The following is a 13,424-nucleotide window of genomic DNA, read 5'->3' on the forward strand; positions in this document are numbered from 1 at the left end:
CTAAGGGCAAAGCCTCTACAAACATCCAGCACTCTGTTTGCACACTGTAAAGAGTGACACAGCGCAGATGATGGTTTTCCATTTACAGCGTCTGTACTCACAGGTGCAGCTGGCCAGTATTGATGGTGTGCAGCAGAACGCTTCTCCAGAAGATGACCACTTGGGTGCAAATAAAGACTAGCATGTCTCATCACAGCATCTGACTGGCTCCAAGTTATTCATAAATAAGAGATAAGAATTGAAAAGTAGGTCCAGATAACATCGAACCATTTTGGGGGGGCGGTTCCCCTCCAAATAAATGAGAAAGCAGAAAGCAACTCCAAATTCTGCAAGCAGAGTGATGTAAGAAGTTTCTGTGGCTACCTTGTTTCCTCTTTATTTTGAAAAAAAGTTGGTCATTTCTATAAATATGTTTTTGTATCATTTTAGGTACAGGAGAAAATGTTGTCATCAATGGCACACTCTTCTAGAACTCTCTAAACCTATTTAAATGGAATTCAAAGACAGATGAACGTATCTTTAGGGCCCCCAAATTTAAAGTGTTTAGTTATCATGGGAGAAGAATTACACATCTAAGTCTATAAATGGTCTTCACGGGTTTTGTTTTCTATTCATGGTAACAGCAATACATAACAGTCTGTTCAAAACCAAACCATCATAAAAGAAGTGTTAACAAATGAAATACCACAACTGACGGTACACACACCACTGTTGGTGTTAATCATAGTTTATATTCTTTAGACTACAGCTTTAGATAATTATCTGCCTTGTTTACCTGAAAATAAACGTTCAGACCTTCCATTTCCTGGGTTGTTTGCTAAAGAATAAAACAGAACCCAGAGAGTTTAACTCATTTGCACAGTCTAGAACAAATGTCTCCTAATTTCAAGTCTAATGTCTATTCTACCCCAAGCTTTGTGGCCATTCCTCAAATTTTTACAAATGTATGTTGGACTTAGAAGCAACCAGGTATGGGGGACTTCCCTGGTAGTTCAGTGGTTAAGAATCTACCTTGCAATGCTGGGGATGTGGATCCAATTCCTGGACAGGAAACTAAAATCCCACATGCCATGGAGCTACTGAGCCCACGTGCCACAACTAGAGAATCTGTGTGCTGCAATGAAAGATCCTATTTTACCATGATTAAGACCTGACAAAGCCAAATAAATGAATAAATATATTTTTTTTTTAAGTGGCCAGGTTTGGTATACAAGGTAGCCTAACAGGAAACACGTGACTTCTGAAGTCAAGCAGAGCTAGACTGATTCCACGTCTCCCACCTACTGTCTACTCTGATGTTTTTCAACCTTGGATTTTCAGGTTTCCATTGTATGAAAAAGAAGATAATGTACACTACTTCACCCCATTGTTCTAAGGATTGAACGAGACACTCTTTGTGGAGTGCCCAGCACAATGCTTGGGAGATGCTGGATACTCAGTAAATGCTGGCTCAAGCTCCTCTCCCCACTCTGGACAGATCCGACGGGGCTCTGAAGACCTAAAACAATTTTGAAATAGCCTCTGGGAAGCTTGAAACATGCATTTCTGACACAAAAGATTACTGACTGGCTCGGAGTTGTGCACTAAGTCAGAAAAGAAGACCCTCTTTTTTGGCTAAATCTAACCATTTTCAATTAATTTTAAGTAGATATGTCATTTTCAAGAGTTGGAACTAGCCTAAAATCAGGTTTAAATTACATAAAACACTTCAATCCATTCTAACCAATTCACACTTGTTCAAAAGAACCTCAATGGTTCATTCTGGTTGAGAATGAAAGAGTTAAGTTCAAAGACATTCTACTTACAAAACCATTTCTGATTGATCTAAAGCCACTTTGGCTAAAACCACATGTGTCTAACCATTTAGGTCTGGTTTCAAGAGCTCAAATAGGCTTCAGGCTGGTTTTAGCTAGCTCAAATAAGCTCTCACATGGACAAGCAGGTTCTGACTGACTCACATGAGGTTTGATTGGTTCAGAATAAATTTCACTGAATCAAGTTAGCACTGACCAATTAAATCTATCTCTAACTGGGCCACAGTTGCTCTAAGTTTATCAAACCACTTGTAACTAGTTTAAGGTAGAAACTGGTTCAAAACAGTCCAAGTTGAGACTTCCCTGGTGGTTCATAGGCAAAGACTCAGTGTTCCCTATGCAGGGGTCCTGGATATGATCCCTAGTCAAGGAACACGGGGCTTTCCTTGTGGCTCAGCCGGTAAAGAATCTGCCTGCAATGTGGAAAACCTGGGTTTGATCCCCCGGTTGGGAAGATCCCCTGGAGAAGGGAAAGGCTACCCATTCCAGTTATTCTGGCCTGGAGAATTCCATGGACTGTATAGTCCACGGAGTCGTAAAGAGTCAGACACAACTGCGCAACTTTCACTTTCACTTTCAGGGAACTAGATCCCACAGGCCACAACTAAGAGTTTGCATGCCACAACGAAGACTGAAGATCCCACGTGTTGTAACTAAGACCCAGTGCAGCCAAAAAATAAACATAAAAAAAAAAGTCCAAGTTGACTGATCAGATGTTCAGTTTAAGACTAAAAAAGTAAAATGATAATCAGAAGCACCAAAAGCAATGGTTTGGTGTTTTAAACTTATGTCAAATCAATAAACTTAAATTTTTATTTATAATCACCTCAATTGTAGACAACCTGTACTCAAAAATGTATCTCCACCACAGTATAGTATCTTTCGACAACTAAACAGTTTGTCCACGTTGGAGTACAGCATACTGGTTGGGAGAAAGGACACTGTCCAAGGAGAAAATGATAAACAGTAGGAAAAGGCATGATGAGTGACACCAGCCTCTTGGGTTGAGAACTCACCTCCTGACTTATCTCAAGGATCTGGCAGCAAACCATTGATCTGTGATCCAACAATGAAATATAAATTTCAGTTGGGCGGAACATTCAGCAAATTGGGAGGCTATTTACAGTTTGTCCTAAATTGGACACAATGACCAGGCTGGTTTGGGTTAACAGAGACCAGAATTCTAAACAGTAAGGAAGCTGCAAAGAAATACAAGGTTTCAGGGAACAGGCAGGTCTTCAAATTGTTAATAGAGATTTTTCAGGGTTTTGGCAGGATACTGATGGTGACAGGTTTCTTATCTGAGATTCTGGTAGGTCTTCACATAGAATCATCTTCGTACGAAAAATTACTTTTGTTACTCAAGTCCTGAGTGGTGTCTCTGGAGCCTATTCTTCAGGAGAAAAAAAAGTATTATACTCTTCAATTATGGAAATAATGAATTATTTTTCAGTATCAGTTTAGTCGCTCAGTCGTGTTCGACTCCTTGTGACCCCATGAACCGCAGCACGCCAGGCCTCCCTGTCCATCACCAACTCCTGGAGTTCACCCAAACCCATGTCCATTGAGCCAGTGATGCCATCCAACCATCTCATCCTCTGTCATCCCCTTCTCCTCCTGCCCTCAATCTTTCCCAGCATTGGGGTCTTTTCCAATGAGTCAGCTCTTCGTATCAGGTGGCCAAAGTATTGGAGTTTCAGGTTCAACATCAGTCCTTCCAATGAACACCCAGGACTGATCTCCTTTAGGATGGACTGGTTGGATCTCCTTACAGTCCAAGGGACTCTCAAGAGTCTTCTCCATCACCACACTTCAAAAGCATCAATTCTTTGGCACTCAGCTTTCTTTATAGTTCAACTCTCACATCCATTCATGACCACTGGAAAAACCATAGCCTTGACTAGACAGACCTTTGTTGACAAAGTAATGTCTCTGGTTTTTAATATGCTATCTAGGTTGGTCATAACTTTCCTTCCAAGGAGTAATTTCATGGCTTTTTCTTTTAATTTCATGGCTGCAATCACCATCTGCAGTGATTTTGGAGCCCAAAAAAATAAAGTCTGACACTGTTTCCACTGTTTCCCCATCTATTTGCCATGAAGTGATGGGACTGGATGCCATGATCTTCGTTTTCTGAATGTTGAGCTTTAAGCCAGCTTTTTCACTCTCTTTCACTTTCATCAAGGGGCTCTTTAGTTCTTCTTCACTTTCTGCCATAAGGGTGGTATCATCACCATATCTGAGGTTATTGATATTTCTCCTGGCAATCTTGATTCCAGCTTGTGCTTCTTCCAGACCAGCATTTCTCATGATGTACTCTGCATATAAGTTAAATAAGCAGGGTGACAATATACAGCCTTGATGTGCTCCTTTTCCTGTTTGGAACCAGTCTGTTGTTCCATGTCCAGTTCTAACTGTTGCTTCCTGACCTGCATACAGGTTTCTCAAGAGGCAGGTCAGGTGGTCTAGTATTCCCATCTCTTTTTATGTTGGTATTTTAGCGCACAAAGGGGAACAGAATAAAATACACAATGCAGAATTTGAGGCACCCAAACAGCAGGTTGTGCACACAATTTCCAGCAAGTACTCCAACCTACTGATCTTTGGGAAGCCAGTTCATTAAGGCCTCCCAATTGCATTGCTCTTACTAAAAACATGTCAGATGCCCACATGTCAAGCACTTTGCATGCATTAGGGCAAAACCCTCATCACAGCCCTAAAGATACACATTATACATACTTCCTCCCTTGGAAAAATCTCAGTGCCATTCTATCATGAATGCCACAGTGAAAGGATGAGTAAGTGGGTCTTGGGCAGTCTATCACATGTTAGCATAGGCTCAATTCCAACGTATTGTTGAGAGACAGGAAGAAGTGGAGGTTAAGAGCATGGACTCTAGAATCACAACACATATGAGTTCAGTCATGTCACTTTAGAAAACTTAATGTCTTTTGCCTCAGGGTCTCCATTTTAAAAATGGGAATGATATCCTATTTTATTAATACTATTAGTATATGCTTTGTTATTTTAACTTTTTTATAAGTAGGGTATATCTTATATTTCACAGTTTTACAACCTATGACAACTTGCAATTGTTTGTAAATAAAATGGCACTAGAAATACAGTTGTGTGAAAACCTTTCAATAGCATCTTCTAGCAAAATCAAGATACAGCATCAACACATTTAGATTTGATGAAGCACAATAGTAAATCTATCTCAAACATCTGTTGGGCGGATTGAGTTAGTGCATACATATAAACTTTGGAATAGTGCTTGGCACACAATAACTGCTATTAGCATCATTACCTAGCAGTCTAGTTCTGAAGGGTCAATACCCAGGCCATCTTCCTCCCTAGAAATCTAAAAAAAGGACTGAATCCCTAAAGTAAAAATAAGACATAAAATAAGAATCTATGGAGAGCGTTTGAATATAAGGTCACTTCTTTAAACACAATGCCTCCTGGAGGACGTAGCATCTAAACCTCAAGGAAATGTCTTCTATTAATAAAAGTCAAGAATGCCCTCAATTTCAGATAGGCAAAGACTTTCTTATCCAGCTCACTTCTTTCTCTCCTCCTTACACAAATATTTTTTCAAAGTACTCTCCACCCTCACTCTCATCAGAGTAACAATAGAAAGCAAGGAACACCCACTTCTTCAACAAGTATCATGTGGTGATAAGTGGCTGGTAAGAGAAAGTCAATGATCTTCTTCCTTATTTGAAAAATAAAATATATTTTAATTGCTCTTCAGGAAATAAGATAGAAGAAAATGGTTTGGCTAAAACAAAGGGGAAAGATCTCTCTGTGTGTTTGAATCTGTGTCTCTGTGTGTCTCTCTCTCCCTCACACACACATACAACATAGTCCAAACTCTCCATGAAGCTTCCTATTAAATTCAGTCATAGATTCCGGCCTTAGGATCCCCTATCACAAGGCAGAGTCATTCTAAAGTTATCCCAGATAATCCAGCCAATTCTTGAAAGCCGATTTTCCCTCTATCAACCATATTTAGTACAGAGAGTAACAAAGCAGGGAGAGATACTATTACCGAAACCACTACCATATGCCACAAATGGTAGTAGACAGTCATGACTTTTTGTCATCATCCTTAAGGAAAACTTCAAGTCTGTATAGGAAAGGGATGTTTTCTTAATATGGTGGTAAGTAGGTTTGGGTTCAAATTCTGAACCCTTGTTGGTGTGACTTGGTCCAAGTTCTTCACACTAAGCCTCCATTCTTAAACTACAAAGTAGAAATAACATTACAAACCTCACTGGGTTACTTTAAGGATGAAGTGACATAAACCACAGAAAATTTTAGCACACTGCTTGGTTTGCATTGTGTTCAATAACTGAAATTTCTCTTTATCAATACTATTACTAAAGCATATACATATCAATATGTATATCAATACATATACTAAAGCCTCATCACATTCTTATTAGGCAAAGCATGTAATTTTACAACCAGTGCCTGAACCTTCTGAAAAAATTGAAAAATTCAATTTAGGTGCAGTCATGTACAAGGTCTTTATCACAAAAGTTACTTTGGCATTCTGATCTAACAGTGAGTTTTAACTGGGTTATTTCAGCACTGTCAGAGCTAGAGTGTTCATCACCAAAGCATTTTATAATATACCAAGATCTGAGTAGGGGTAACTTGTGTTTACCAAATGAGCTCTGGCTACCACTGTCTTCAGTTCAGTTCAGTCGCTCAGTCGTGTCTGACTCTTTGCGACCCCATGAATCACAGCACTCCAGGCCTCCCTGTCCATCACCAACTCCCAGAGTTCACCCAAACTCATGTCCATCGAGTTGGTGATGCCATCCAGCCATCTCATCCTCTGTCATCCCCTTCTCCTCCTGCCCCCAGTCCCTTCCATTATCAGGGTCTTTTCCAATGAGTCAGCTCTTCGCATGAGGTGGCCAAAGTACTGGAGTTTCAGCTTCAGCATCAGTCCTTCCAATGAACACTCAGGACTGATCTCCTTTAGAATGGACTGGTTGGATCTCCTTGCAGTCCAAGGGACTCTCAAGAGTCTTCTCCATCACCACACTTCAAAAGCATCAATTCTTCAGCACTCAGCTTTCTTCACAGTCCAACTCTCACATCAGTACATGACCACTGGGAAAACCATAGCCTTGACTGGACGGACCTTTGTTGGCAAAGTAATGTCTCTGCTTTTGAATATGCCATCTAGGTTGGTCATAACTTTCCTTCCAAGGAGTAATTTCATGGCTTTTTCTTTTAATTTCATGGCTGCAATCACCATCTTCAGTGATTTTGGAGCCCCAAAAAATAAAGTCTGACACTGTTTCCACTGTCTTAGGTCACTGCAATTGCTACACCCTGAAGTGAAACACATTTACTTTCACTGGGAAAGCAAGATGTGTACTGCCCAAGAGTGGGGCTCCCCATTTCTACAGTAGGAGACATTCTCTGCTCTCTGTGCACATGACCTTCCTCTTCTCAATTTCTGGTCTAGTTTGAATGGATACGTTTCTGCCCTCCTGAATAGGTTGACAGTGAAATAGATGAAATTATAAACAAAGAGCTTATTTTGTTTGTGCAAAGATCTTAGGTAGGGGCTTCCCTGATGATCTGGTGGCTAAGATTCTGAGCTCCCAATGCAGGGAGCCAAGGTTCAATTCCTGGTCAGGGAACTAGATCCCACATGTGGCAAGACACAGTGCAGCCAAATAAATAAAAGTAAATATTAAAAACATGAAAAGAAAAAAAAGATTTCATGTGCCATAACAAAGATCAAAGATCCCATGTGTTACAACCAAGACTTGGTGTAAACACATAATTATTCTTTTCAAGAAGATCTTAGGTAGAGAGAAGTTAAGTAGAAATGTAATGGGCTTTGAAAAATAGACAGGAACAGGAATCTCTTCCTTCCTTGTCTCCTTATTGAAAGATGAGTTTGGCTTTATCCAATTTCAGAATATTAGATTATAAGTGCACTACATATTCACCTATAACCTATTATTTGTAAATGGATTCTTCTCAATATAGTGTTTTGTAGTAATATCATACATCCACCATTAATAACGAAAAGAGAGGCATGTGACTAAAAACTGACAGAATCTAAATTTACATATCTTAATACTTATACATGTGCCTGTTACATAGGAATATTCCATTTTCCCTATTTAAACAAAGTGAAAAGACTAACTTCTAGCAGATGATGATATCTAAATGCCATTTAGATGATATCTAAAGTATCAAATTATTCAAAGAAAAGAAAGAATTATCTACAAAAACTGTTGAATTAAATATACATTCCCAAATATTGCCAGGACATCCAAATATATCATTTGTAAAAGCATCCTTCAGACATTTGCAATTCTTTATAAGTATTAAAGAGAAGGTCCAGAATAAAGAAAAAATAAACAATTCCAACCCAAGAGTTGACCTACTATTTCTGAGATGTTACCATCACGTCTGTAAGTAACCAACATAAACCAGTAGAGCAATAATTCAAGCAACTACATAAAGAACAGGCACCAGAATGTTTAATGGAAGTAGAATATGTTCTTCTGGAAGACCACTGTCAACAACTCAAATGAGATACTGGCTTTTTTGTTTTTTTAAGCTATAGAGATCATTGATTCATTTATTCCAAATACATTATTTGTTGTCCACACCTCTTTTAGGATCAGAATATGAATGTTTACTGAAATTTATGAAAAGTAAACACTGGGGGTTGTATTACTCACAGTTTGTGACAAGTACATCTTGTTTTATAGACACAGGGTAACAGGAATAAAGGTGTACTACAGAATCTGTCACTTGTAAAATATAGGCAATACCATGGTAACAGGAGTGGCTGTTTGGTTTGCTGAGTAATATCTCAAATAATATGAAAGTATCCCCATAATGGTCACAATTACATGTCCTGTCCATGGAAAGTCTCACCCGTGGCTAAATATGCTTCTTAAAGACACCATGAAGCAAGGAAGACTCCAAGAATTACAAAGAAGTGCAATACCTGTGAAGTCTACTCCCTCGAAGACAATGAAACATAGGTGCCAGAGTCAAGGTCTCCTAAATTCAAACAGTGGGACACCACCACCCACCTGTGTAAAGTGAGTAACAAAATCCATGATGGAAATCGATATATCGTAGCTCTTCTAATGACTACAACAGATTAAGGTTTGAAAACTGATATTATGACATTAAGACTGGTGTTTTTTCCATGATATCTTAAGAGGGACACTGAACCTAATAAAGCTCCCAAAGAATGGAGTAAAAATATTTTCTGAAAATGGAAAAGGAGGAGTGACCTAAGCTTGGTTCAGTTCAGTTGCTCAGTCGTGTCTGACTCTTTGCAACCCCATGGACTGCAGCACTCCAGGCTTCCCTGTCCATCACCAACTCCCAGAGTTTACTCAAACTCATGTCTGTTGAGTCGGTGATGCCATCCAACCATCTTATTCTCTGTAGTCCCCTTTTCCTCCTTCCTTCAATCTTTCTCAGCATCAGGGTCTTTTCAAATGAGTCAGTTCTTCACATCAGGTGGCCAAAGTATTGGAGTTTCAGCTTAAGCATCAGTCCTTCCAGTGAGTATTCAGGACTGGAGAAGGGAATGGCAAACCACTTCAGTATTCTTGCCTTAAGAACACCATGAACAGTATGAAAAGACCTAAGCTACCTGGAAGGCAATATATCTGCAAGACTAACTGATTCATAGAGGAAATCCTGCTATTAAGTTTTGAAGAAGTAGAAGTGAAGAGTCGTTGGCTATGCCAGAGTGATGCCAAGCTCCCAGGGCCAAGAGTCAAAGATGGAAATATGAAGAGTGAGCATGCTGCTACCACAGCCAGGACTGGAAGGATTACAAACGAAGAAGCACTCAAAGGACCTGAAACTGAAGAATGCATTTCCAAGGTTGCAAAACACAGAATACCTTTCCATTTATGACTGAGAAACAGAGTTGAGGATTCTGCCAAGTCTGGTCCTACTGGAATGTGGGAGGGCTGGAAGGCCTTTGGCCAACACAACCTGGCTGTCCATGTGCATCTCACCTGCCTCAAAGCTTTTCATGTGAGGTAACACAGGGAAGATGCTGATTTCTCGGAGGAAATACACCCAATCAAGAAGAGAATCACCTCACTTTGTGATGGAGCAACAATGCTTCTTTCACAACAAGAAAATTTTAGGATGAAAAAAATTGTGAATTAAATGAATCCAGACCTGTTGAAGATAACTGTCCAAACAATAAAAACAACGGGATAAATATCCCTGAGTTGGCAGTAGCTGGGGAAGAGAAGGTTCCTTCATCATTGCCTTTTTAAAAAACTAGGACAAAAACTCTATATTTATTCATGTAGAGAAACTGTGTCCAGAGTACACCACCGTCCTGCCTTTCTAGACTCCTTCATTTGCATACTAGGACATCACTGTCACTGTTGTTTTGTAAGTGTGATTTTTTACAGTGCACTGTAACATTTCCCTGACTTCTTTATCAAAGGGCACAGACTGTACCTCATCTTTTCTGTGATGAGATGCACTGTGCCCCAGTGGCTAGTGGTAAAGAATCACCTGCCAAGGCAGGAGATGCGGATTCCCTGGGTCAGGAAGATCCCCTGGAGGAGGAAATGGCAATCCACTCCAGTATTCTTGCCTGGAAAATTCCAAGAATAGAAGAGTCTGGTGGGCTACAGTCCATGGGGTCACAAAGAGTCGGACACAACTGAGCGTGCACGCACTGTATGTAAGTGCATACTCTCAGGAAGTGTGAATGGTGACGGCCCCTATTACACACACCCTATTGAGGTGAAGCCCTGGTCTGGCATACAGATTCTCACAAAGGCCACCAGGATACACTGGGTATGTCTTTACTTCTCCCTCATTCTGCCGACCCCATAGCCTTGCCTGCGCTGACCACATCAGAGCAGAGCTGTTCTCTGCCCCAGGGATATGCTTCTCAGATGCAGGCTGGCTTATGAAAGCACATCATCTCTTCACAGCTGGTTTTCTTTTCCACAGTCTCCTTATCCACCTTATGATTCTCTCCTGTTGGGTTCTAACAGTCCCACTTCTATTCATTACTCCGAGTCATGACCCCTCTGCCCTCTCTCCTTTTCTGGCTTTCCTGTCCCTCATCTCCAGGTACTCATCCTAAACTTCAGCTTGTGCGAGCAAAAACTGACCTTACACCAACAATGCCAGTCAATGAATACCGGTGCTCTCCTTATAACGGTGAGCGGCTAGGTCAATTTTAAGGTATTGGACCCTCCTTCCCAAGCTCATGCACTACTCTGTCTTTAAGGACTTCTGCTTTTCCAATAAGGAAAGGAGTTTTCCTCCAGCTAAGTCTGGGAACAGGGCCATTTCTGAAACCCAAGTGCTTCTCCATGGTGCCAGCTTGGGTTTTATCATATATTGACGAAAAGGCAGCATACAGAGACAAGTTGATCATGAGTTTAAAACACTATTGTCTGTAAATATTCCACCATATGTTAACTTAGTTCTTTTAAAAACAGTAAAATAGGCTCAGGAAAAAAATCAAACTATTTTCCGACGTTTTAGCAGCACCAGACAACAGTACTAGGGTACTTAGCCTCTCTCATTTGGTGCCGATAAGCTCTAAACAGCCGGCTATAGGTCTTTCTAGCCTTTGTCAGGTCCACTCTCTCTGTTAATATATTTACAACACATGTTTAGCTGCTCCCTATGTATCATATTAACAGCTAAACCAAAAGGGAAAAAAAAAGAAACTCACCTATGGCCCAGGTCCAGTGGGATATACTTCTTATTGATTCTCAAGAAGTCTTGCCCAGTTCCACCTATTCAGTAGGCAATCTTAACAAGGGACTGTTTGCATTTCTATCAACAGCTGTGTATAGACTAGGGTGTGCCTTAAGTTTACTTATGCAAAAGAGGACAGAAGAACTTGCAGTCACCCAGCCTATTTCTAAATCAGCCTGTCAGATCACTGTTGGCTTTTTTTGTGATTATTGTTGTTGTTTTCTAATTTTATTACCTTTGGATCAGTAAATGTGGTCTGCTTAATATCAAATGGGGGGGGTGTTAAGTATGAAAATAACCTGTATTCCCTGTTTGTTGCATGCAGAACTAGATACGTGCTAGTTCAAGCTAGTTACCTGCATTTTTCAATCTGATATATATATCCTTGTTTATGTTTTCCGACTTCACCTGTTAGGTTCCAAGGAAATAATGTATCTTATTTTAGAAAATTAAGCACAAGACTACGTCTTAAAGGAGATAAAAAATAACACATCATAAAAGAACAAGGCACTGCAGTCCTTATGAGAGGCCTCAAATCTGTGGGATCTCAAGTCTTCTGGGATCCATGGAGGTGCCTTAAGAGTCTATAAACTTTTATTCAAATGCCTTTTTTCCTCTTTATTATTATTTTTTAAACTGGAATAAAAATCTATAGTCAAATGAGTTATAATCCACACTCAGAGATCTCCAAACTTCTCACTGACACTGCCTGGCAAAGTTATTTGCTAAACTAGTGCACATGACAACCCTCTCAATTGATGATACATTTATGAGAGAATTCCAAATATTATTCCAAATACTATATAGTATTAGGTATTCTCATAAATGTGTCATTAATTGAAAAGGTCGTAATGCATACTAGTCTTTCTTTATTTTCTTTTATTTTTAAAAATCTGGAGTGAATTCACATGTCCACTCTTGTGAGAGTAGTTAAGGAAGCATGTGTGAGCCACACTCTGTAAGTGACAGCAAGGCTCAGGCATGTCTGTTCAGCACACAGTGGCTTTTTCCTGTTAGGACAGTCAATTGAGCAATAAGGAATGAACACATTATGTTGCATCCTAACCTTTTATTACAGCTACAGAGCTGATTTTATGTTTGGGGAGCTTCTACGCTGACTTAGAGCAGTTGTAAGTTTGGGTTACTTTTTGTTCCTAGCAGGTCAGCGTCTTCACAGCCAGCAGGACATTCTGGCACTGGAGCTCAGAAAAACTACCTCACGTCACTGCCACAGATCCTTCACTCCCTCAGAAAAGTGCTCTTGTCCAGCTGGTTGCAAACTTTCCTTAGCAAGTTTCTTCAAATGAAATCTAACCTGGCGCTCTAATATATGAAACAGGTGAATTCAGAACCACTCTGGTAAAAGAAGTGAAGGTAAGCCCACCTCCAAGGCCTGTAAACCCAACAAGGTCCTAACAAAAGCTCCACCGCACACGTGTGGAAAACCAGTGTGGAAAGCTCAACCTTAAATGGCTCTGAATCATCTCACTTGCCTTCAACTTTGTACCCAACACTTTCTTTCTCCCTAAACACCTCAGACTGACAGCTCATTACAAGGTCTGTGAGGCTTTTTCATTCAACATCTCCTAAACACACCATCTCTCAAATCTTGCCCACTTACCACAGCCTTAGGACTCTTCTTATCTGGGAGCGAAAATCTGGAATGTATTGAAAGACCCTGGTAAGAATTCCAAAAAGGGCTAACTGGAGCTTCAGAAAATAAGGAAAGTGTCTTGGAAACAATGATCATTGAGTCACTCAAAGGGAAAGCAGAGCTGTGGATCTAAGGCTGAATAGTCCAGGGAAAATCTAGACCAAACTGGCCAGAGATGAACCAAGCAGTAGCATCTT

The 13,424-nt window shown here is 40.2% G+C and overlaps 1 protein-coding gene across 1 annotated transcript in view; it reads right to left on the bottom strand.

Moving 5' to 3' along the window:
* Window positions 1–8,809: 8,809 nt before the first annotated feature.
* LOC138989577 (uncharacterized) overlaps window positions 8,810–13,424 on the bottom strand; it is a 42,937-nt gene continuing 38,322 nt past the window's right edge. Inside the window, exon 3 of the mRNA XM_070378560.1 lies at window positions 8,810–8,899. Within this exon, the coding sequence (XP_070234661.1) occupies window positions 8,821–8,899 (79 nt within the window). The 3' untranslated portion in view covers window positions 8,810–8,820. The remainder of the gene's footprint in view (window positions 8,900–13,424) is intronic.

Source organism: Bos mutus, chromosome 10 (assembly GCF_027580195.1).
Source record: "Bos mutus isolate GX-2022 chromosome 10, NWIPB_WYAK_1.1, whole genome shotgun sequence".
In the NCBI taxonomy this organism is placed as follows: Eukaryota; Metazoa; Chordata; class Mammalia; order Artiodactyla; family Bovidae; genus Bos; species Bos mutus.